Genomic DNA, 25,758 nt, shown 5'->3' with positions numbered 1-25,758 from the left:
TGTTTCTTTTCATTCTGATGTCTGTGCATCAGGCAGATCATGACTAATCAGGAAAAGGATTTTCACACCCTTTCTTCTTGCCCCTACTTGTTCAGGCACAGGCACCAACTTTTAGCAACATATTTTTTTTTTTTTTTTTTTTTAATAATCACTTCTGTTTCATAACATCATTTTTACTTGCAACTTCAACTAGTGTTACCAAAGTAAAATTTGTTAGCATTTAGTTAAGACCACTTCTGTTTCTTCTTAAGGATTATAAACTCAGTGTCTATATATTCATCCCAGAGTTCTGTAATTGGCATGTAAATATTCAGGTTTCTAAACTGGCTAGAAGTATTCTCAATAGTAACTTCTTTCTAGGAAATTCTATTTTAAAATAATTGTTGGAAAAACATCTTTGTTGTTGTTGCTAGAGATGGTGGTATGGGAGTTGTATTTGAAAATTATTAAATGTGGGATTTGACTGATGATCAAACTGTTTGAGTGGCAGTTTTCCTTCTGTATTATACGCTATTCTAGAAGGCACATTTTTATTGCTATTGCAGGAACTAGCCAGGAAGAATAGCTTAATAAATCTTTGTTTCAACAAGACTGCTTCCTGATGAATGGGGAAAGTCAGGATTGTGGTGTTCATGTTGGTTGGTAATTGGTTAACATTAAGACATCAATTAGTTTTTCTGTTACTGTGGTCTGTTGATCATGTCACGTGGGACCATGGGCATATGGGCATAAGTTAGCAGCTAAAAGCTGCTGTTCCTGGAAAGGAGAGAGCAGCCACATAACTTTCTTCCTCAGAAGTAAATTTTTACCTTTAATATAATGGTCTGGTTTTGTTCAGTGGATGTACATATTTCACAGTTGCACAGCAAATTGCAGACACTTTAATATTTTATTCAACTATAGCACTGGATCTACTTTTCACTCCTCAGGTAATGAGGAGGGTTTGGCACTTCTGTCTGACAACCCAGCATGTACTGCTCGGTTTTCAGGGAAGTTATTGAAAAAGTGATTACAGTGGTTATAACCACTTTTGCTCTCTACTGGTTTACAAATAGACTACAGTTAATGTGATTACTTTTAATTTTTTTTTTCTATTACTCAAGACATCATAGATAATAATTCAGCCTGCAGTGTTGACAGAATATGTTGATAAAAGCTAATGCAAAATCTTTGGTAAATGGCAGTATAAAAATATTCCCTTTTTCAAAAATAGTAAGCCAGCAATAAAATTTCAGGTTTTGTTTTCTTGCTATTGAGAGATTGTCAGTAACATCTATTTTTTTTATACTCATGTCTATGTGTGTATATATACACATACACTTAAGAAACTGTGATTATGTTTGTGAGGATTTTCTAACATGCACAAACAATATATAATGTGCCCCAATCATGCACTGTTTCACCTGAAAAAAAAATTTTGCAAATGTGCTCAGTGATGTGTACAGTATGTTATAGTAAGGAAGTGACGCCAAAATGAATAAAGTGAAGCTGAAATGAATAATTAAGATAAAATCAAAAATATTGGGAAGTGTCTTACGCAGATAGAACATAATGCTTTCAAAATTCCTTTTTAGGAAAGGGTTGTTGGATATAGTCTGGAAGAACCAGATAAAACCTAAATACTTCGGGTTTGTGGAGAGGAAACATTTTTCTTCATGCTTTTCCTGTTCTATCTGCACCAGAATAGATAAGATCTTGTCAGAAGGTTTCTAGAATTCTCTCATGTTACTCCAGTCTGAGTATGCTTCTCTGGGGAGATGGTGATCTTGCCAACACGTGTGGCTCTATTTTGTGTTCTATAGATAACTGAATATGTCACATGAGTTAAATTATCTTAGAAGAAAGGGTTTTTTGAGTTAATCAGCATGTTTCTGTAAACATTTAGGAATGACTCAATTTTGATTCAAATTGAGCCTTGCATACAGTACTGTTTCTTTGGTATACAACTTTCAGACTGTTTGCTTGGAAATTGCAGTTCATGGAACATTTTATATGCTGCTTTAGGATCTGGCAAAGATGTCAGCATCTACTTGTTTTCAGTGTTTTGAATTTCCTAGTTTTTTGCTCACAAATCATTAAAAAAAGTTTACCTTGGATAGTGAATTTAGACTTCCCTTGGGTGAGAGGCCAGAAGTCAAAGAAGAGAGGAGTTCAAATCCAAATTGATTGCCTTGAACAATTTCTGAAATCTTTGTGTAACAGCACCTGATCATGCTTTTCACAATACCATCTAGAGGTTGAGATAAAACGAGCATAGTCCAGATGAAGTTGAATGCCCTTTTTTGTTTTAAGAAAATAGAGGAATTACCTAGTTGAATCTGGTTAAGAGTAATTGTATTGTTCAAGTCTACTGTGAAGAAGGGTGAGTTTCACAATGGATAGAGTCATGCATGATTTCTGTATGGTCGTAGACTGAATGAAGTATTTGTTTCCCTGTGAAAATACCAGCACTGAGGAGTGAAAAGCTTGTACTCAGGAGATTTCTCTAAAAGCTGCCTTTCTGTGAAGGATGCATTCTAAAACTATTGTCTAATTATTCACAATCCAGATTATTCAAATAAATTGTTTTCCTCAATGTGAGAGAAATTTTGATTTCAGTTTAGTGTGGAGAATGCAGTCACAAAAGCGACAGTCACAGAAAATGTCTTAAATACAGCTTTGGCCAAAGGAAAATGGTGAAGATAAACTTGAAGAATGAGCTTGGTTAAGGAAGATTTCAGGGTAAAAGCTTCCATTTGAGAATACAGGACAGATTTTTTTTGTTTGTTTTTTCTTTTGCTATCCTAGATTGTTATTTTACTTACAATTTCTTCTTTTCAAGTTTATGTAAAACAGCAGGTGTGCTCTGGAGTCTTGTACTGGTACAGCTCACTCAGTGTTTTATTGCTGAGGTAAGTTTAACCTTAGAAGAAGACACAGATACAGGTTATTTGTGTGTGTGTGCGGTTTTTTTTTTTTTCTTTTGATCCTCTCCAATCTGTTGTCTCTCCCAAGTAGCTTTTTTTGAAAGGTGCTTTTTTTAAAAATACTGGACAACTTAAGTATGTGAGAATTCTTTTGTTTTCATGTCTGCTCTCAGTTTGATCCCTGTATTGACAGTCATATAGACTCTTAAGGGTTTTATTTTTTTCTGTCAACCATGATGTGTTACTTTTGAATTCTTGTTTCATTTCTGGGGGTGAAAAATAGCTAAAAAGGATTACTTGATGGTTCTGTCATTCCATTTATATAGAACTGAAGATTTATAGAATACCAAAGAATGGTGTTTTCTTGGAAGACATCAAGAAAAGGAGTTGGTGATGGTCTGGAATATATTATCCTTCTTTTGGGAACCATTATGTGTTGTGTACTTGTTCTTCAGCAGTATCAGTATTTTGATTAACACAGCATAACCCATTTTTGTAAGGGATATATGTATATTCTCATGAAACTCCTCTAAATATTTTGCTTCGGAGAGGTTTATTAGTTCACACTGTGCTGTTGTGAGCTACAGATTTGCCTTGCCCGGCGGGTGGAATCAGGTAAAAATGTATGCAACTGCAGGATTGCTGTGGTTATGATTCAGTAAATTGGTAGTGAAAGAATAGGCCTTGTATATCCCGTTTCCTAGTCAGAAGATAATTGCAAAATGTTCTGCAGTCCAGCACATTGTTCAATTTACTTAATTTTGTATCCTTCCAGAGGTGTTTACAGAAATCTTAAGAGGAGCCAAAATTCAAGAGTGATATGAGTAGAATCCTTTAGATGTGTTTTCTTTACACTTCTGCTACTGTGTAATGCTTTACAGTGCCTTTGGAGAATTAGCACTTAATTCGTACTGAAGTATGAAATCCTTGCATTTTGAGTAATTCCTCTCAAATTAGCAAAGAATTTGACCAGAGGACTTGCAGAATTCTGTTCTGTCCCTTCCAACCTAAATTACTGTTCTGTGCCTCTGTATTTTGCTAACATGGTGTTTCATTCTGTAAGATTCTTTAAGAAAGGAGTTATCTTTGGTGGTGATGCCTAGAAGTTGCCCTCCATCAGGAAGGATCTGTTGAAATGTTCTAGAGTTTCTATTAGTTGTGGTATTACTAGAGTTTCTTGAAACTTAGCAGCTTTTTCTGGTTCCATTCGTTAAGAAGACGCTTGCAATGCCACATTGATTTAACTAATCCTTAACCCACACCATATTTTCTGGTGGTCGTTGTTACTTGGAAAAACGTGCATGAATGTGTATATAAATACATGTATATGATACATTAAAAAAAAAGTCTGGTTTAATTTTTTCTTTAAGCAGTAGAAGAGGTACAGTGCCTTGCAATGATGCTAAGCAGAGCTTCATAGTGGTTCTAAGGAAGGCAGGAAGAATTATAAGAATAATTTAGACACCAGTAGTCAACTTTAAAATTGTTGCTGAAATTATATTTTCCAGAGAAAATCATCGTTTTATATATGACTTAAGTAATAAATGTCTTAAAAGTACTTTAAAATGTGAATCATGAGTGGAAAACTTAGAGGATCTAAACAACAAAACTGAAAATATTTTTTTTTAAAATGTACGTGAATCTAGTATAATGCATTTAATGGTTTGATGGAAGTAGAGGTGACATTAGAATGCTTATGGGTCCCCCTAGTGGTGTGAAATGATAGGTAATACTTTCAAATTATTCATAAATAGAAAATTACTTGTATCCTGGAAGGTGTTAGAAATTTGGTTATAACTGGCATGTGAAATTGAATATTTCTTTCAAACGTATATATTTACAGGTAGTGGAAACTTTCAGGTATTGTCAGGTTTGGTGATAGTATCTGCTGTGTAAAAATGATAAATGTGTAGTTGGGTTTTATATGAGAAGAATGTGATACATTACTTCCATGAAAAGAAGAGTGTTCCTTGAATTTCTTAGGAAAAAAACCTCCTCTGGTGGATCTCTGCACCCCAAATTTCAGGTTTCATGTTCAAGCATAAGATTCATCCGTCCTCAAATATTTTTTGATTACTTTTTCTGTTGGTGGCAGTGATACCCAAGATCCTCAGTTAAGTGTTTTCTATTGGTAATAGCAAAATTCAATTATTTTTATCATGGATAATTTCTTATTTACCTTTTGGGCTGTAGCAGGGAAGAAATGGATGTATAGTTCTTACACTGGATTGCCTTGTTTCAACCAGGACCCATCAGAGGCTGTGAGTCTTTATCTTTGCATGAAAAGAAAGGAGAAGCATTTTGCTAGGATTTAAGGGTTTTATTAACAAAAAATTAAACCAAACTACAATTAAGTTGTCATTCTTCCTTTTGTTGTCTGTTCTTACTATATGATAGATGAGAAAAAGTATATCGGTATATTATGATTTTGTGAGTTATTGTCACTTGTCTTTTCTCTACATATTTTGTGTTTTTATTTAAGCGTGAGAAAAATAAATATTTAATAATCCTGTGAAATGTGATAAAATTAATTTTTTAGCTTGTCATGAAGGACAACACTTAAAAGATGGGGAGTGGGAAGGGATTAAAATAAGTGTCTTGGAATCTAGAGGAAATTTTTTTGCATGAAGACAACTTGCATAATTTTATTTTTTTTGCTGTATATGCATAACACTAGCATAATAACTGATGTTAGTAAATGGAATTATTCCTTTTTTTTAAAATTTAGAAAGGCATTTTTTAATTATACCAGCATCTCACTTAAGAGGCTTAGAAACAAGAATATAATCATTTTAATAAAAAAATACCTTGTAAGTAATAAATACTTTGTGTGATATTCTACCTTTAAGTAGGGCATGGAGAGTTATGAAGGGAAGAAGAATTTCATAGGAAAGCTACTGTTGACTAGGAATAGAGGCCTGTAGTTTCAGTTGTCTGGTTCCTTGCATCAAAGGCACTTCCGAATGCTGTAGCTTCCTTCTTGACAGTCCCTACATCCTAATTTTGCTGCTTTTGTTGTGTTTTGGCTCTCAAGACTGTAAATGTCCTACTTTCATTTATTTCTTCATTCTATTTTGTCCTTATCTCTTAAGAGCAAATGGTCACTATTGGATGTGAGAGAGCATTTAGCACACTGAAAACTCCAAATGAAATGAAGGACGTTTGGGCTGAGAGGAGGGATGTTTTTGCAGCATGCTTTTTCTTGAGCAAATGTAAGGCTCTCTTCACTCTTCACCTTCTTCTTTCCGTAATAAATACATTATTGAACCTTGCTTTGGAAGGGTCTCTGCAATTAGCATCTCGTTTTGTGACTCATGTAGAAGAGGGTAGGCTGACATTCTGTTATTAATCATACATATAAAGGGAATGAGTTTTCTGCTTCTGCCAGGAGGGAAATACCAAGTTTCTATTGCACAACTGTATCATTCAGTTTACCAGTCCTTCCTCTGAACTTGTCTTTGCTGGTTCGCCAGAACCACAGAACAGTTGATTTTTGTATCCTTCCTAATAATTTATCTGTGAGGGAAAGGAAACTGCAAGCATGGGAGCTATCAGTGCTTCTGCAGCTGAAGAACCTATCTTTTTTCCCCTTTTCTTTTTCTTCCTTTCTCCTTCCTTGAAAGCTAGCTATTTTCTTTTTCAGCCTCCCTTTTAAATTAATTACCTGTCAAACCTCCACATCTGACTCACCTTTTCTGAATTGTCCCATAGCAAATGTTTGGCTGATAAAGAGAGAGCAATTTTTGGGTTGGTGTAGTCTCCTGAATTAGGTGTTCTTGAACTGCAGAGGTCTGATAGGGCTTGAAATATCTTCTCTTTTGCAAGTTATTCTGGTCATTGCAAATCTAAATAAAACATTTGGTCAAGCTGTTATGACCTAGCTTGGGCTACACATGTGGAATAAATAGTAGTTCAGAGGGAAGTGCAAAGCCCTGCTGCTGGAGAGGAACACCCCCAGGCACCAGCACAGGCAGGGGGCTGAACAGCTGGAAAGCATCTTGGCAGAGAAGGACCTGAGGGTCCTGGTGGACATGAAGTTCAGTATGAGTCAGAAACATGCCCTTGCAGCAAAGGCGGCTATTGGTATCCAGGGCTGCATTAGGAAAGGCATTGCCAGCAGGTCGAGGGAGGTGATCCTACCCCTCTACTGAGCACTACTGAGGTGCCTGCCCAGTGCCAGGACCAGAGGCAGTGGGCACACAGTGAAACACAGAGGTTCCTTCAACATCAGGAAATGCGTTTTCACTGTGAGGGTGACTGATCACTGGCACAGGTTGCCCAGGGAGGTTGTGGAGTCTCCATCCTCGGAGATACTCAGAAGCCATATGGACACTGTCCTGGGTAATGTGGTCTAGGTGGCCCTGCTTGAGCAGAGGAGCTTAGCCAGATGACCTCCAGAGTCCTTTTCTGACCTCAGCTGTTCTGTGATTTTGTAATAGCAGCATTGCTGCCAGGGAAGCTGGAATGAAGTAGGCTTTGTTGCTTGTTTGAATTATAGCAGCTAGAGCTGCTTTTTTTCTTCTTTCTTTTTTTTTTTCTTTTTAACTGAGGGGGAGAAAATGTGGGATTAATGCGTAAGAGTAGTGGCTTATGAGCCATACAAACTGATGATAATTTAGAGAATTTAAAAATATTTTTAAGATTAATGTCTCAATAGTATATTGCAAAGTAGAGAGGAATGACTGCTCAGTTTCACAGAAAACTGAGTAATTCATTTACCTTTGTGCCCACATCATCATCAGAAAAAGTACTGAAGCAAAACCATAGGCATCCCCCCCAAGTGACTTACAGATACAAATATAGGTTAAACACAGGTCTATAGTGCCAAATTACTTCCTTTCTGTATTTTGTTGGGTGATTTGCTGACAAAACCTGTTGTTCTACTTGTATTGCCGTACATCATACTGTTCTGCCAAAGATTAACGGGTGGCATGACAACAAAAGTAGAGTTTTGTTAGCTATAGATCTATAAAAGAGTGCTTATTATCAAGAAAGTTATCTGTACTTCCAGAAGAGTGATGATTTCTCCTAATTAAATATTTCATTTTATTGACAATCAGTGAAGTTCCTGGATTTTGTATGTGACTTTGTGGACATTTTAGATCATTTTATGACCTAAAGATACCTATTTCATATTATTTTATTTCAAACCTAATGGCTTCTGTTCTGAAATTCAGATTTTAAGGGACTGGCTCAAGATTGAGGGGGAAAAACTTCTTACCTGAAGCCTACACTCTGTTAAGAGAAACAGCTGTATTGCTCCCTGCTTCTCTGATCTGCAGACTGGCAGTGCTCAGACTGTAGCCTCATGTTAATGAATGCAATCAGAAATATTGGTAGAGTAATGCAGCATGACAGAATCTGTTTATTTGCCTGCTGTATGTGTGAATGTTGCTTTGTAAGCAACCTTTATCATACATAGTACACCTCCTTGCATAACTTATATACACACACACACACACACACACGCACATCTTCTGAGGAAGTGCCCTTGGCCTTAAGTGTGATGACTTGAAGAAAGATATTTCCTGTGAAATTGTCTGTGTGAGCCCTTTGAAACTGATAGGAACTTCAGTATATTGATGAAGTGTTTCAGGCATGCCTGAAAGAATATTCCAGTTTTTGTCAATTTAATCTCTGTTAGTTCAGACTGTTGATGTGCAGCACCGCTGCGTTTGATTAGATACTATATGTTCATTCAATTGTCAGTTCTGTTCAGAGGTGTTTTATTAGTGTGGATTGGAAATTAATATATTAATGAGCTAATGTAGACCAGAAAGTACATTGGGACTTCTGCAGGGAGAAGAATTTATATGGATAAGAATTTATCTTATGTAGAATTAAACTGTTTTCACTAGAAATCATTGAGGTTTTTAATAAGGCCACACCTTCCCCTGTAAAATATTTCAACACTGACTTTAAGAACAAAAATTCTAACTGCTTCCTTTGCCAATTTGTAATACGCCTTATTCTTGGAAGGTCAAGAGGTTTATGCCACAGAATTGAGTTTGCGTTGATTTTGAGCATCTGCATTTTTGGAAAAGAGCATGTTTTCATTGACTTTCTTTCTTAATACCTTTTTTTTTTTTTTTTTTTTTTTAACATAAGTCATTTCAGGCACAATGAAGGACTGTCCAGATTATTGACTGGTTATATACAACTGCTGTTAGGGGTACTGCTGAAAAGAAAGTAAAGGGTAACTTTGGCCTTATGTATTTCAGAATTAAAGTATTTGGCCTGTTGCAAAGAAACTGTAGCTATGCATAATTTGATCTTCAGGTTTCTAAAACACCTCAAGCATACCAAATAGAATTGAACATAAACTAACATCAGTCATTTGAATAAACCTGTTAACTTAGTAAGAGTAAAGAAAAATATTTGTATTAATATTTGGAAACAGGGTAAAACAATTTTCAGTAGTGTTTTCTCTGTACTGGGAAAGGGAATTACATATGCCATGAAAGTAGATGTCGTACTGGCTTGGCAGAGGAGAGGTTCTGAGCATAATAATCTGCAAAAGCACCAAAATTGCTTGAGTGTGTTTAAAACTTTACCGGTAAAGAGAAGTTCTGAGCTTTAAAATCCATATAAAAGTTATTTGTATGTGCTCAAAACCTACTTGTAACTCCTGTATCAACACACAATTACTGATATTCTCTTGCTGGTATACATATCTTCTGTGATTTGCTAGGGACATGGATTGAATGTGTATACATGACAGCAGTTTTCAAAAAAAGAAGCTGTTTGCAGTAATTTGTGTGTTTTTACACAAATCCCGTAATATTTCTGTTTTTCAATAAGTGTTCCTTAAAAGATGTTTCATCTGGGATGTAAATATTTGTTTTTCTTCACAGGATATGTACATAGAAAACTTTCTGTTCTAAGACATAGCTCTGCACTTACTATTAATAAAAATATCTGTATTTGTAGCTGAAACATTCGGTACACAAAGAAATTGCGTCACCTTTGTTCTACCAAACTTCCCTGAACAGTCTTCTTTTTGGTAAAGGTTTTTTAGAGAGAGTATTTATTTTCTTGTTTTTTGTAGCAAATTCTGAAATCGAGGTGTCTGTGTCTGCGAGAAATGTGAGAAGGTTGCTTAGTTTCCAGCGATACCTGAGATCTTCCCGTTTTTTCCGTGGTATCACTGTTCCAAATTCTTCAAACATTTTAGATGATGATTATAATGGACAAGCAAAGGTTGGTTGCTTGATTTTTATTTTTTTTAGTATGTTTTTTAAAATGTTTGTTATTATGTAACTGTATCTGATGTTAAAAGTGCAACCAAGTACAGATTTTAAGCATGTAATTTTTTATGAGTGTATTTTTTTTTGTGCACGTGTGTGTGTGTGTGTGTGCGTGTATATATCTATATATCTATCTTAATATAAGTCCAGACAAAATGACATGGTTTCTAACAAGCTCCTTACCACCCACAGGTTTACTGGGATGATTTTTAGAGCTTATGTGGCTAGTGTTTTGGGTGTTTTTAAATAACTCTGGTGAATGGAGGATGCACTTCAATCCTTGAAGAAAAAGTGAAGAAAGGAAAATATATTCATATTTAAGAAATGTAATGGAGCGGTTTGGACAAGTATCCCCCTCCCCTTCTCATTTTTAGTCTGACCTCATTAATGAACATCTGAAAGAGTGACTGTCTATTATTGAAAACTCAGTAATACGCAGTATATTGATTTATCAGAAAATTATTATGCCAAACTGACTTTTTCTTTGGTGGGCAATTCTTCTAGAAAAGGGTGATGTCTATAATATGCCTGTGCTGCAGTAAAGCAGGGAAAGCGGGTCTGGGGAAGATGGGCAGCAGTATGAAGAGAACAGCTATTTGGGTGAAAGGCAGTGTGCTGTGGACAGAGAATGGATAGTGCTGAAGGGAATTGAGCAGGCAAACGTTATTCAGGGTATTCAAGACCCCAAAGGCTGTGTCATCTTACTGACTGCATGTAGTGCTTTTTCTAATCTTGACTCAGGAAAGGAACATACTTATTATACAGTGAATGTATCCATCCTGAACACAATCAGGCTGCAGTTTAGGAAGAATCTGATAACCTGGAGGATGGATTTTAAGAATGTACATGTAATTTAAAAAGATCTTGTTAATGGTCTTGTTTCTTCTGGTAGTGGAGTTTTAGTGGCTGGTAGAGAAAAGCTAGAACATATAATTGGATCACAAAACAGCCCTACTAATCTAATGAGAATAGCTGTTGTACAATGTTCTGGACAGGTATTTCTCATGGAGGTACAGGAGGCAAAGATTGTGACTGCCGAATTCTGGTGAGGCCTCAAGTGCTGTTTGGTGTTCTTGTTCATCCCTGTTGCTGGAAGAACAGTTCATGTGGAGCAGCTGTGAAGAAGTGCTAGTTCAGTAAGGTGCAAAGTCAAAAGCCAGTTTATTAAGAAAGAAATTAAAAGCTTGGCTTGTATGTCTACTGAAGCGTCTAGATATTATTTTTCTTCTGTAGACAACAAGGGGAAGAGAGAAAACAAGGTCAAGGACAAAGATTAATTTACTAGCTACCTGCAAAAATTAAAGTGGAAGAAGTCTGAATACAGAGCTGTTCTGTCATACTGTTTCTGGTTTTAACTGAATTGTTTTAAACTGTGTATTATTTCTTGTAAGAAATTGACTAAAGGATGAAGGGAAAATCTCCAACCAGTTCTGTCAAGGCACTTCTCATTTTTTTCAGTTTTTTAATTTGTGACATGTATTTTAAAGTTTTTCTGTTATCAGCAAATTTAATTATTCTTTTAATACTGTTTTTTGTATGTAGAAATCCTAAGACTTGCATCTGTCTCTGAAATCTTGAAGACTTGCCTGGGCTATGGGAAGATAGGCATATACTGAGGAAAAAAAAAATGACAGCTTTTGTGTTTTCTTTCAGTGTATGCTGGAGAAGGTTGGAAATTGGAATTTTGATATTTTTCTTTTTGATAGACTGACAAATGGTGAGTTTATTTTTGCTATTTCATTTGTGTTTTATCTCTTAGCATAACTATTGCTCTTGTGGTATCTGATTGCTTGTTCACTGGAAAAGCACAAATTTCATTAAGTAGTAGTTTTTCATTTAATAGTGTTTAAATCATAGTTTGCCTGGTCACTGTTAAAATACTGTTACTGTTGATACTTTGTAGAAGGGGTCCTTGTACTTTGTAGGTTGTGGTTCTCTCAGTAATTTTAAGTAGTAAATTGATATAAATTAACAAATAATTTTTCTAACTTAATCTTTTTTTTTTTTTTAATTACAGAGTGATGGTAATTTATATGGTTATGTCCAGAAGGTCATTTATATCAAACAATTATTTTTCTGATAAATTCAATGTTAGATAGAACAGTTCTATTACTTTACAATACAATAAGAAGGCATGTTGATATGAATGCATTATAATTATGACATAATTATGACCTAGAGAAAGAGGAATGAAGCAGACAGAAATTTGCACAAAAGACAAAAAGGAAGAGAATACTATGGTTAGTCTTGTGCACACATTGCAAATAGCAGTAGGAACTACAGAAGTAGTTGGTTTAAAAAAAATAAAGTGGTGTTAAAGTTATAGATAGACAGAAAAGAGATCTGTAAATGTGCTGGAAAGGAGGGAGGGCTGCTGCAGTGGGTAGGATGAAGTTTTGTATTATAATTGCAAGAATGGAAGCTGAATTTTGAATAGAATGAAAGAAGATGAGTGAGTCCAGTATCATGGTGACATTTGTGCTGGTGTGAGAAGAGAACAGAGTGCAGCTCTTGTGGGTTTTACATCAGTCAAATGGACTTGGTGGCAGAGATGCAGTCAGAGTGTTTAAAGTTGGCAGAAAGAGAAGTGAAATTCAGAAAAGGAAATGAGGTACCAAAAGATGATTTTCTCTCCTGTTTTGTTGAAGGGATGCTTGTCTTAATCTGGTATAAAAGTAATATCCTCACAATTTGATTTAATACAGAAGATGAAAACAGCGAGGATCTTAAAAAATGGAATGTTTATATAGATAATGATAAACTTTAGATAACAACAAGAAAAAGCTATATGTGCAAGTTAACTTGTTTGTAAGCATAGTTTGCTTTGGATTAGTTTATTAGATGGGAGTAATCTGAAGTCATCCTTCTTCTAAGAGGCCTTCTCTACCTTTTAAATATGCTTTTTCAAATACAGTTTAGATACTACTAGTACAGCTTCTACTGTGGAAGCCTTCTTATACCATCCATTTTGCATCCTAACTTAGTCATTTTAGGGAGATGTTTTAAACATGTAGTCTTGTTCTTGAAAGTTCATAAGGGGAGAACACTGTGTATATAAAACTGCTTGGTGAGCTAGCCTGGATGAACCTGTAAGACAAAAGTTAGTAAATATTGTCTGAAGAATTGTGTATCTTGTGAGGAAGTGGCATTCACACGTGAATACATTAAGCCTAGCAACAAGCCAGATTTAGCAGAAGTTTTTGTCCTTTTGTACCTCAGTTTCTGTCTATACTGGGTTCTTTAATTCCTGCTAAATGAAGATTGTCAGAGTCAACGTACCAAAACTGAGTTATCTGCTGCTACATGTTGTTTGCAGAGTAAATGACAGGCAAGCTATTGCAAGTAAACATTTGCAGGCTATTTTTCTTATCTCTTATAGTTTTACCTGTTTTACCACTCCAAGTGATTGTAATATTATAGCTGTGAGTAGATGAAGTATATTGCAAGCTTGTAATGGAATACATTTCCTAGAGAAATTTAAAGCTTCCTGAGTTCCAGGTGCAATAAAGAGTAGTTTAGCAAAATACATGATGAAAATGAGAAATAGCATATATGCAATGTATGCTAATAGATAGTTTTTTCTTCACCTGATTATATTTGTGTTTGGTTTTAAGCTGTATGTCTGTGATATGTTCCATCATGGTATTTATAAAGTTGAATACTGTTGTAACAGGTTTGCACATCGAAACCTATTGCTTTTTTGATGTTCAGTAACATTCTCATTCTGTCAGTTGACAGTGGACAATTGGTGAATTCGTTATAATTATGCAAAACCATGGGTGATTACTAGAGGAGATAGCTAATGGAATCTTGTCATGCAGTAAGATTTAAATATTTATCATAAATCGGTGTAGAGAAATTTGCTTGTATAATTTTTGTGACCAATTTGTTTGAAGTAATACATTTCTTATGAAAGAGTCACTGATTTCATGGCTTCCAATGAATTAGTATTTTCATCTTATTTTTAGGAAACAGTCTAGTCAGCTTAACCTTTCATCTGTTTAATCTTCATGGACTAATTGAACACTTCCAGTTAGATACGATGAAACTTCGTAGATTTTTGGGTAAATACAGCTTTTTATTATGATGAATATTGCTGTTTATCCGCATTTTTATATCTTAACTGAAGTGCTGGTTATAGTTTAGCAATAAGGTTTGAAGAGTACTGATGCAGTTCAGATTGTGCAGTGATTTAAATTGTATTGATTGGGACAATCTGTCAAAGTTTCTATGAGTATAGAAATCTCCATGTTAAATCCAAACAAGTATTAACAAGGTTAGTAGTTTGTAGCAGATGTTGTATTGTATTTATTAAATCTAAATAATCAGGAATATGTGTGACATGGTGTGACATTTTTATTGGGAAAGACTGGACAGCTTTTTTCTTTGTTTTGATTTTCAATTTTGTATTAATCTTAATTTTTGAAGTTCATGATACAGTTTCCTAGTTGTATTGAACATGCCAGCTTGGCCATATTTAATGGTGCCAGTTTGATGCTCTCTCTTGCTGGCTCACTCTCCTACAGATAAGCGCTGTACTGTGGGCATAATTTCTCATAGACAGAGCGCAAGACAATTTTACTTGAATGTTTGGGCCTGTGGTGCTGGAATGCTTCAATGGAAAGAACTGTAAATACGATGTAGAATATTTGAACAAAGTGGTACTTACACTTGACAGCTGAAGGAGCTGTCTTTCTGCATCCCCATAGACACCGATGCTGGTGTGAGGCTTCCCTCAGTAGTTCTATGACAGTACCTTTTATTTAATTTTGTGGAGTGGGATGCTTTTTTTTTAACTGAGGAGAAACAAGTTTCTGGCCCCTTTTAGCAGGCTTTCACAGTTTCACAGAAATCAGTTTTGTGGTTACAAGGCTTGTCATCTAACAGGGGAGAAATCACACTTGGAAGGCTTTTCTCCCCTTTCAAATAAGGGAAGGTTGTTGTCTTCATCATTTAGTTCTCTTTCAGCTTTAAAAAATTCCAGTTCTGTCTTGCATTTCATGTTGTTCTAGAGTGGATTCAAGTCCTTCCATTTTCAGAAAGGTAGATCAGCTGACCTTGAGGACTGATAAATTGAAATGGAAAGAAAACAAATGTAAAACTCTGGTTTTAGGCTATTCAATTTGTAACTGAGCGTGTTTTGTCTTTCTCATCTTGCTTATTTCCTGGTTCATTGAGATTTAGCAAATGACAGTACTTGAAATGAAAGGCCAGGTAGGAATGACTGGATTAGTTAACTGGTTGTCAAAAGATAACAATAGTCTTAACTATCAATGCTGTAAGTTAAGTCAAAAATGAAATTAGACTTGGAAGAAGACAAAATTTTATTCTAGCTTTGAAATTAACCACCTTTCCCCTCTTATTAATGCCTTCTACTTAATAGCAGTAAGAAAAACACTTCTTAGCTCTGGCCTAGCCCATCTGTCCAATCAAGAAACCTTTCTTCCACATACAGCTTTGTAGCATGAACCCAGTTCATTCTTTTCTTTTTCTACCTCTTATACCCTAGTCCAAAAAAAATCTGAAGATCAAATTCCAGGAGACTAGGACAGCTCAAGTGGTCCACAGTGCCACACAAATTCACTTAATCTGAGAATTTACTGGAATCTTAAGGAGATAAATCTGATTTTAGTCCTCAGTAGGATCTCAACATTTTATTTGTGTGTGTGTGTGTGTGTGTATATATATATGTGTCACATCATATGTGTGTGTGTGTGTGTGTGTGTGTGTGTATATATATATATATATATGTTTGTTTATACACATACACAGTATTTCTGTGATTTCCAAAGGTTCCTTGAAGATCTATCTCCTCCTACTGTGTGTTTTCAATTTCTTATTCCAGACCTGAACAGGGGGAGAGAAAATACGAGTAGTACGTTCCTGGAAACATAGGGTGGTTGTGCCGTTCTAGTTCTGGCAAACCACGATCAAAATATTGTCCTGGGTCTGCTTTATTAAAATAAGTTAAGAAAATTATAGACTTCAGGTAGCTGGGCCAGTCTGTAAAGCCACAAAAAATTGAGGAGTAAGCCAAGGACATCCTCATTCATGCACTGGATGAGAGGAGTAGATGAAAGGAAGTTCTCCTGCAAGTTAGATCTAGCCTGAAGATGCTTATTTTTGTTATTTTCTGTATGAGGTGTCAGCTGTGCATTGAGTACTATTGAGATTACACAATGGTTACCATATTTGACTTTTCATGAACTACAGCTTTTTACAAATACCGTAGCAGTAATACTCTAACGTTACAGTCACAATTACATGGAGGGTACTGGTTTGTAACCTGAGTAGAAGAGGTTATGGGCATGCTTGTTTGGATGGGACTGACAGATTAGTTAGCTAGGAAAATGTTCTTTTGAGCTTAAAAGAGCTAATGTGTCATATCAGGCAAAACTTCAGAATGTAGTTTGATTGCTGTGCTTCAGATATTCTCCCCCTCCATGCTTTTTAACACTTTAGTTCTTTGACTCTGTGTACTCAAGCTAATGTTTATGTCCTTTAGTTTACCTATAATGTTTAAAGATAGCCAGGAAGATGGGGGAAAGTGAGGAAGAAATTAAATAGGGAATATTAAATCTAGGAGTGATTAGTCAGTCATCGTCGAATTGAGATTCTTTTCTAAATTGCATATAGGCTTAATTTTGTCTGAGTACAAGTATGAGAAGATGCCTAAACTGCGTAGAGGTGGCTTTGGCTTTCCATGACCACTCTTTTGAAGGGGAAAGAAAAACATTTCATATGACAGGAAAACAGTGCCTAATTCCTCTGATCCTGTCTGTTTTCAAGGCATGATAGGAAGTCATCCTGATGCTTTGGTAAATAGTATCTTCATTTTGTATTACAGGTTGCTGCAACATTCAGGCAGGCTAGATTATCAAAGGGAGCCTTTCCTGGGAAGTTCTCAAAGTCAGAGGATCTCAGATTATATATCGATTTCAAGTTGTTTAATTTTTGCTCTGAGATGACTTTATATGTAGTTGATTTCCTTTAGAAAATACTGTTTCTTCACATAAAAAATCTTTTATATCTGCGTCGTGGTTCAGCTGACGATTTATTGACTTTGACACTTTTATGTGTGTGTAACTTGTGATATTGCATATTTCTGTGCCTAACAAGGATATATAAAATGGGACTTGAAAAAATTGCTATTTTATTTATATTTGGATATTTGTTATTTTCCTGCAGTTATGGTTCAAGAAGATTATCACAGTCAAAACCCTTATCATAATGCAGTTCATGCTGCTGATGTGACTCAGGCCATGCACTGTTACTTAAAAGAGCCCAAGGTAAGGGATTGTTCTCACTTTCACATCATATGTACATACAGAAATACATGTATTTGTGTGTGTGCATATAAATAGATTGTGTGCACATACATACATATATGTGTATATGTACATACTTTTTATTAAAAGCAAACAAACCTAAAAACCCAACAAAAAGACTTTGAACACAAAAAGGCAGGGCATTACTCTCCATGTTGCTGAGACTATGGGTTCACACTTAGCAGTAGGCTTTTCTTTTTTCCCCTCTTCTGAGCTGGCATTGTCTTCTGTGTGATTGTGTGTTGAACCAGAATAGGGAATTGATTAAGATTGCAGATGTTTAACATAGCACAGTGCCCTAAGACATTTACATAGAATCGCAGCCTGACTCAGAGCTAGCAATAATAAACCTGTGTATTTGTCATTTGGGGTTGGGGTGGGGTTTTTTTTCCTTCCAGAAACTACCATTACCCTTGCTTTGCTCATCTTATGTTTATGAAATGTTCATGTCACTGCTAGAGGCACCTTAAAGCAAGACATCAGGAGTTCTCTTTGGCCTTTCTTTCTAAAAAAGCCCAGTGTGACAGAGCTTAAAGAGCTGAGTGAGTTGAGTGTTTCTTACTATGTGGACTGCTGTCAATCTGCTGTGAGTGATGTCTCAGACATTTTTAGGACTAAATCCTGTCCTTATGTATTAAATTGAAAACTGTAGTGCTTTCTAGCCAGGTGAGACATGTTACCTACCTTGATGCAGATTATCACCGATCTGGTATTTCCTTGAACAGCATAGCTCTTTATTCTGCTTCTGAGGTAAAAACTGATAAGTTCTGGCTCCATGGATGTTTTCCAGAGGCTCTTTGCCCACTCTTCCCACTCAGTTTCTCAGTGCTGCTCTCAGATCAGTTGTTGGTGCAGTGAGCCAAATCAGAGCTGATGCATGATGAGCTTTTTTTTATGGCATGCAGCTTGGAAGCTCTGAGCATTTTTTTATTTAATACTCGTGATGGAAGTTTTGTAATGCTTCAGATACAAGTATAGGCGTTGTATTTTTAGTAACATATACAGCTACTGGTTCTATTGCACCAAAGTACATTATAAACATGTGAGGCATGATAGATGGCTAATGCAACAGGGAATATAAACTTCTGTCCTCACAGGGTGTTTGCTGCATTTCACTTCTGTGCAGACAGAACTGTTCTCTCTGTTTTAGTGCAAGCTAGACTTTATTACTGAGTTTAACTCATAAACCTCCCAACCAGAATTAGTAACAGCTATGAGCAGTGAAAATAAGTCCGTGCATTTTCATGCTGAGTTGACATGTGCATACTTCTTGAAAATATTTATTTTGGGCAGATTCTCCTCTGGTTCTTTTCCTGGTAGACTTTTTGAAATAATTTTTGTGTAAGAGTTAGAACTGTTCAGAATGGATTTCTAAAGTCTTCCAGAACATTGGTTTCTTTCTTCTAAGATGAAAAAGTTTGGGTGGTTTGTTTTTTTTTTTTTTCAGAATATACTCTGTATTTAAAGCAGAATTGACACATACAGACAGACTTGGTAAATGAGATGGAGAGCTAATTTTAAGAATTTGCTGCTTTTACAGGATCTAGTTAGAAATAGTACTTCATTACCAGCCAGAAAGTAGCATTTTGTATGCCAGTATTTTTTAAGACTGAACTTTCTCCTTCAGAAAGAATAATGCTTTAAACCATTGTTGAAATTTTATAGCTTTTGGGGGAGAAAGACTGTGAAAAGTCAGTGGAATATTAGTTTTACATTATTGAAGTTTTTTTTGGTGTTCCTACTGGCTGTTAATTACTAAAAAAGAAGCAAAAATGTGACACCCATACCCTTTTTCTGAAGGCGCTCTTGCATTGTTAACAATTACATTTGTTATCTTACAGCTTTCCAAATCTTTAACTCCATGGGATGTTCTTCTCAGTTTAATAGCAGCTGCCACACATGATTTGGATCACCCAGGTGTTAACCAACCTTTCCTAATTAAAACAAACCATTACTTAGCAACTTTATATAAGGTAAGGACAAGATCGGTTGTTTTGTTAATACCAGGTTTGTTGAATGTCTGAGGAGTACAGAAAAGGAATCTAAATTGTGATGTGTTTAGCTAGTGGTAGGGCTCAATCCAGACATTGTTTCCATGCCACTGGGATGAAAAAAATGTGCAAGCCAGCAAAGGATTTGTGAATTTTAATCTCCATTAAAAATAATTTAAAAAGAAAAGAAAAGAAAGAAAACCACCACCTCTAAAACCCAAAAAAACTCCCTGTGGTACCTCTCTTAGTCTATAGCTCTTCAATTTCAGAAGAAGTCACTGAAACCTGTAATACCCTTTTCATTTGCAGAATACCTCAGTATTGGAGAACCATCACTGGAGATCAGCAGTGGGGTTGCTGAGAGAGTCTGGTTTATTTGCACATATGTCATTAGAAAACAGGTACATTTATACAAACTAGTATAGATTAATTTAAGATGTAAGCAAGCTGCCACTGAAGAAAGACAGCCTTGCAAAACAAGCTACATTATTGCATGGTAGTTCTGAATACAAAACATAGATTATGATCTATTTTTAAGAATTCCCGGATACCGTGCTTTGGAATAGAGCAATTCATGGTGCAATGTGATATTTGGAAATAACATGTACTGCGAGCCCACTGAAGAAGTGTATTCATATAGTCAAGCACCTGTTCAGATTAAACTTGGCAGCCTTTTCTCATTCTGCAAGCACAACTGTAGTTTAAAATAGACCCTCTTCACCTATTTTAGCAAGAAAAAAGCTTTAAACAATTAGTTGGTGCATTTTTAAGGAAAAATAAAAAGGGAGGGTGGAGGAGAGCTAAAAACTGTTTCAGGCGTCCCGAAAGCTGCCAATGAAACATCCTTATACTTCTATGGATGTTGTAGGAATTTTTGAGAGAGGGAAAACAAAAGAAAGAAACGGTTCAGTGAAAATGCTTGTGGCTTGGATTTGTATAATAATGAATATGATGATAAAAAAGCATATCAATTTAGTGATGGCTGTTGTTCTTAATTGTTTTTTGAATGTTTGGTATCGCTAATTTCAGGCAGCTGATGGAAAGCCAGATAGGTGATCTCATTCTTGCCACAGATATCAGTCAGCAAAATGAGTATCTGTCCATGTTTCGATCCCATTTGGATAGAGGAGACCTATGTTTAGAGAATGCGAACCATCGTCACTTCATTTTACAGGTGATCTTTGTAGTAATATTTTTGTAAACATCACTTAGTGTCAAAAATAATTTACTTAAAATGCTAAACACTACTCCCAAGCTGTCTCTTCCTTTCAAAATGAAGTAGAAATATCTTTTAGTCATTTTGTTTCATTACAAGAAGGTTGTTCCCTCCACTTCAATCTCCCCATGCTCCCAGCACTTCTCCCAGGCGGTGTTATGTGTTGGTAAGTCTGATAACTTAGGGCTGCTCGACCAAGGAGAGTTGTGTTTCCAAGACAAGGTTTAGTGCTTCTGATGACTCCAGTGTGGTCTTGGAACTGTGAAATGCTTTGTCAGAACCTATTTCAGGAAAGGAAAGCACTGTTGTGAGTCAGTTTGCAGCTGTGCTAGAGAGAGGTTTAGCAAGCTTTAAAAACAAAAGCTTTGAGAGTCTCTTTAAGGTTTATAGAAATTTTTATTATTGGGTTCATATTGTGGACTACAAAAGAAAGTAGACAAATAGGCAAGTTCAGTCCTGTGCAAACCGTTTTCAAAAATGTGTACTTCAGAGGCAGCAATGGAAAATAGTTTGCTTGCTTTGATGTTTCTTTTTCTGAATTTATTGTTGTCTCCTGTACTAGTGAATGTACTAAATATAGTGCCCCTGAAATATACTTTGACTTGACTGAATTTCCATATTACTCAGAGATGATCATGAGATCTGATAGTTCCCTGAGCGTTTTTTAAATATGATTATAGAACATAACTTTAGAGAAGCACAAATGGTAGGTAGGTTTGTTAGTCACAAAACTTTAAATAATCTGCTGTCGGGAAATAAATAATTACAGATGCTTCTGTTGGAGGGATAGGTAATCTAATGCTGTATGTTAACTTACTAGATGGCTTTGAAGTGCGCTGATATTTGTAATCCGTGTCGGACGTGGGAGCTGAGTAAGCAGTGGAGTGAAAAAGTAACAGAGGAGTTCTTCCATCAAGGCAAGTAAGAGTAGAAGTATCTGTTGGTACATTATGTATTTCTACTGTGGAGAGAGCAACCATGAGTCATGGCTGCTTGCAAATAAAGGAATTCATATTTAGGATTAATAGAGATTTACAGTACAGTATGGGATTTTTTTTTTACTTTCATGGGTTGTACTTCTTGCAAAAGGTCAGTGTTACTAAAACCCAGTGAAGAATCTGCTTACAATCTGAACCTAGAATGGCTGGTGCAATAGATCCTTCAGCCTGAAAGGCGCTTCAGATGAATAACCATGCTCACTTCACATTTATGTAGTGATTTCAGTAAATTATGAAATACATTCATCTTCAATATTTAAACTTTTGGCTGTGAGGCCTGTTAGTAAGCAGGTGAGAGCTAGGGAGGACATTTTTATTTACCATGCAGTTAAGGCTGCTTACATATGTAAGCAGTTAATAAAAAGCTTTTAATTGACAAATGGGAGTGAATTTTCTCCCATTATTATTATGTTTAAAATAATAAAGTGATTCTCCTTTCTTAAGGCTAGTTTAGCTGACTTGAGACCTGCTAATTTGTGCATGGATATGATAAATGCGGAACAGACTGCTTTATTTGGTGTTAATCATGTGAAGCTTATTAGATAAAGGTGATGGGAAGCAGAACCACAAATGCATGCCTTTAGTGAGAAATTTCTGAAGATTAAGCGATTCTTTTCCATATTACAAAGAGGGGATCTTAATTTGTCATTTCTATGGCAGTCTAGGAGGTTTTGCAAGGAAGTATGTTAATCCTTCAGGAAATCTGTGATTTGATTCTTTTTCTTTGATTATTGTTTGATGAAAAATACAAAGTACTGTTAGTTCCACAGACAGACCTACTTGTTTTTTTTTGGGAGATGGGGGAGGGAAGTAAATGCATTCAGCCAGCTCTAAGATCACCATCCTTGTTATGCAACGTGCACAACTGACCTCTGAGTGTTTGATGACTCCATTTGGGTCTGGACTTGATGACTTAATGGTTGTATTATACTTTTGTTTCTTTAGGAGATATTGAAAAAAAATATCACTTGGGTGTGAGCCCACTTTGTGACCGACAGACGGAAACTATTGCCAACATCCAAATTGGTAACTGCAGTTCAGTTTATTTTAGTAGATTTCTTTCAGGATACAATTTGAAAAAGTACCTTTTTGATACATTTTCTAGAGGTTGTACCTGCTCTGTGTGTGTGTGGCAGTACCGGTTACAAAGAGCAATTTTTTTTCAACCTGCTATATACCATTTTGCCCTTGAACTGAGGGTTTACAAAAAGTGCTGCACTGACGGTCTTGGAGACCAAAGCTCCCTGTTTCCTCACAGAGCAAGTACTGCATGGTAAGCAGCTGTCTGACTGCTGCTGCCCAGAACTTCCTTCATCAGAAATAGTCAGTTTGGGAAGAGGAGTGTTGATTCCCCTTGTCTGTGCAGTCTTGGGTTGCCTTTCACATCGAGGTTGCCACAGCAGGGTTCCAGCTTGCTGGGTTTGGCTTCTTGGAATGTTAGCATTCCTTTCAAGTGCAGCCTTAAGAAGGGTGGTGAGCAGAGATTTGATGGACAGTGGTAAACAGCTATTATATTAATTCTTTTTCCTAACTTGAGTTGGATTTAAAATAGTAAAATGACTTTTTATAGTTACTTTCCATAAAGATGCTTGTGTAGATCGAATGGGACTGTTAAACATATAGTAAAGAAAAGAATAAATTTAACCACATGCACAGTATGAATTAGTGCTTTAAATTAGAAGCAAAAGCTGATCTGTTGAATCAGCTGTACTCTTTTAATTTAGAATGTTAGAAAATTGTACATTTCTGTAATTGACAGATTCCATTTTGGTCGTCTTACCACTGAATTTTTGGTTCATAGAAATAGACACTATAAATAAGTGCATGTGCACAGACATGCAAATGTATATAAATGTATGTGATGTTTTGTGGCCTTATTGTTTAAAGATTCCTGTAATTTCTATTTTTAAGTATTTTTAGTCAGCTTAATATTGTGACAAGAGTATCTTCTTTTTTTTTCCCCCCCATTTAATACAGTTCAGACTGTCTGTGGGGTAATTTGTTATAAATTTTTTTTTTTAGAAATGTAGGTTTCCTAAATTAATTTGTGTTAGTTGCTGATGTTTAGATTGCAGCCCTGCCCCCACCCCTGTCCCATTTCCTCCCATATTTTCTTTTATTTGGTCATTATTGTGAAAGAAAGGTTAATTTTTAATGCAATATCATGTTTTTCTTTTGACTGATGAGTAAAATTTTTTTACATTTTGAGACATTATTTTGTAAAGGTGCCCTAAATATTGAAAGGAATTTTTAAATGCACATTGGAGAAGAGTAGTCGGATGCACTGTTTGTTTTTTGTTACTAAATTTTATTTAAAATATTAGAGGGTGTCTGTTTTTCCCTGTTGTTTTGACTTGAATATGTTTGTTGTTTCTGAAGGTTTTATGACCTACTTAGTGGAGCCACTGTTTGGGGAATGGGCCCGGTTCTCAAATACCAGGCTGTCGCAGACGATGCTTGGCCACCTGGGACTGAACAAGGCTAGCTGGAAGGGAGTGCAGAGGGAACAGTCCGGCAGTGGTGACGATGTTGACCCCGCTTTTGAGGAAATGGACTCAGACATATTACCTCAGGAACCTCGATTGTCCTGACCTCAATCTTCATGACAAAACTGCCTCTTCTCTTGGTATCTGCACGGTTGGATTAAAGGAGATACTTGCCAGCCCAAGGTTTTGGTGACACGGTAAAATGATGCCAGCATTATTTATTTCCAAGTTTTCCTTTGACACAGACCATTTGAACCAGAAATTTTTTAAACTGCAAGAGCTGAACATAGAGCAATATGCATACGCCTCAGTTGGTTTTTGTTCGGAACCTTGAATATGCAAAGCACAGCAGTGACTGAGCCTTGGAGGAAGAGTACGAACGCTTCATTGTGCCACATGGCTTTGTTTTTTTTGTGAAATTTGGAATACGGTCTTCAAATCTAAGACTTGAGATGGATTGTTCCACTTTCTTGGAATTTAGCAAGACTTGCATCAGTATGTTTCAAAGCATACCTTCCACTCAGTCCCTGTTTTAATACGGAAATGTGAAGTGCCCATCCTCTGCTGCCTCTGGCAAGACTTGATGTTTACAAATGTACTCTGAAACTATCGGTTCTAGACTTACCTTTGCGCATGGCTGTGAAGGAACCACTAACTTGTTTTTTTTGCTTTTTTTAAAGAAAAAGATCAAATCTGAGACTGCAGCTCTTGTTTCTTTGGATGCCAGAAAAGCCTCCCATTTGCCATAATTTTGTTTGTGCACTGGGAACTGAGCATTCATCATAGAGCACAGCCAAGCTTTACTCCAGTGCTATATGGGAATGCAATTTTTTAACGGCGGAAAACACCTAATGCATACTAGCTCCACTACATAATACTGTGCACAGATGTAATAATCGGTGCACATCGAAATACTCATATTTGCTAAGTAATTCACTTACCATGCTCCATTATAAGCTGTTTGCCTTAAGGTCACTATATATCTGCAGGATTATTTTAGTCCCATCCCACATCCATCTGTCCCCCGTCCCCCTTCCCCCCTTCACATGCAGACATCTCAGCAAATATGCAAGTCCTACATCTTTCATAATAGGTTCTTTGAAGCACCAAAGAGCTATTCTCCCTGTTGTCTCCATTAAACATAATAGCTTTACAGTTCAATCCTTAGACAAAATGTTTCTGTGCAAACAAAAGTAGTATTGGCCAGTTAATTTCCTTTGCATCAAACAGACTTTACAAACAGTGTTTCCCAAACAAGTGCTGATTTGTGCGACTCCCCTCTGAGTCTGTGAAATTAATGTGGCAGTGCCAGAATGTTTGTTATGCAAAGCTTCACTGTGGCAAGTCATGTTGGAGGGCATCTAGGTCATTACTAACCTATTTTGTGCTTTCAAATTAAGAACAGTATCCTCCAGTAATCTCTGAAGCCAAAAATCTGTGCCTTTCTCTGGATGGTTAGTTTGTTTAGAAGAAAAAACTTCCTCTGCACTACAGAACTGTACCTTTGTTTCTGGCTAGTCTGAGCAACAATTTGGGTAGGCTGGAACAGAGAACTGAAGTTACTTCAGCCAACCTCTGCCATGAAG

General features: G+C 36.2%; 1 protein-coding gene across 2 annotated transcripts in view; it reads left to right on the top strand.

Moving 5' to 3' along the window:
* Positions 1 to 25,014, top strand: part of PDE7A (phosphodiesterase 7A) — a 27,868-nt gene extending 2,854 nt beyond the window's left edge. Inside the window, exons 2-11 of one of the 2 annotated variants that reach the window (XM_026843263.1) lie at positions 9,955 to 10,106; positions 11,807 to 11,870; positions 14,122 to 14,217; positions 17,342 to 17,442; positions 19,323 to 19,454; positions 19,782 to 19,873; positions 20,502 to 20,646; positions 21,509 to 21,605; positions 22,632 to 22,712; positions 24,066 to 25,014. In XM_026843263.1, the coding sequence (XP_026699064.1) occupies positions 9,955 to 10,106; positions 11,807 to 11,870; positions 14,122 to 14,217; positions 17,342 to 17,442; positions 19,323 to 19,454; positions 19,782 to 19,873; positions 20,502 to 20,646; positions 21,509 to 21,605; positions 22,632 to 22,712; positions 24,066 to 24,277 (1,172 nt within the window). In that variant the 3' untranslated portion in view covers positions 24,278 to 25,014. The remainder of the gene's footprint in view (positions 1 to 9,954; positions 10,107 to 11,806; positions 11,871 to 14,121; positions 14,218 to 17,341; positions 17,443 to 19,322; positions 19,455 to 19,781; positions 19,874 to 20,501; positions 20,647 to 21,508; positions 21,606 to 22,631; positions 22,713 to 24,065) is intronic. The other variant, XM_026843265.1, reaches the window with a different exon arrangement.
* The last annotated feature ends 744 nt before the right edge of the window (positions 25,015 to 25,758 follow it).

Source organism: Athene cunicularia (genome assembly GCF_003259725.1).
Source record: "Athene cunicularia isolate RWA chromosome 2 unlocalized genomic scaffold, athCun1 chr2_part1, whole genome shotgun sequence".
NCBI classification, from domain to species: domain Eukaryota; kingdom Metazoa; phylum Chordata; class Aves; order Strigiformes; family Strigidae; genus Athene; species Athene cunicularia.
The sequence above is the reverse complement of the archived record's forward strand: the minus strand, read 5'-3'. Positions and strand labels throughout refer to the sequence as shown.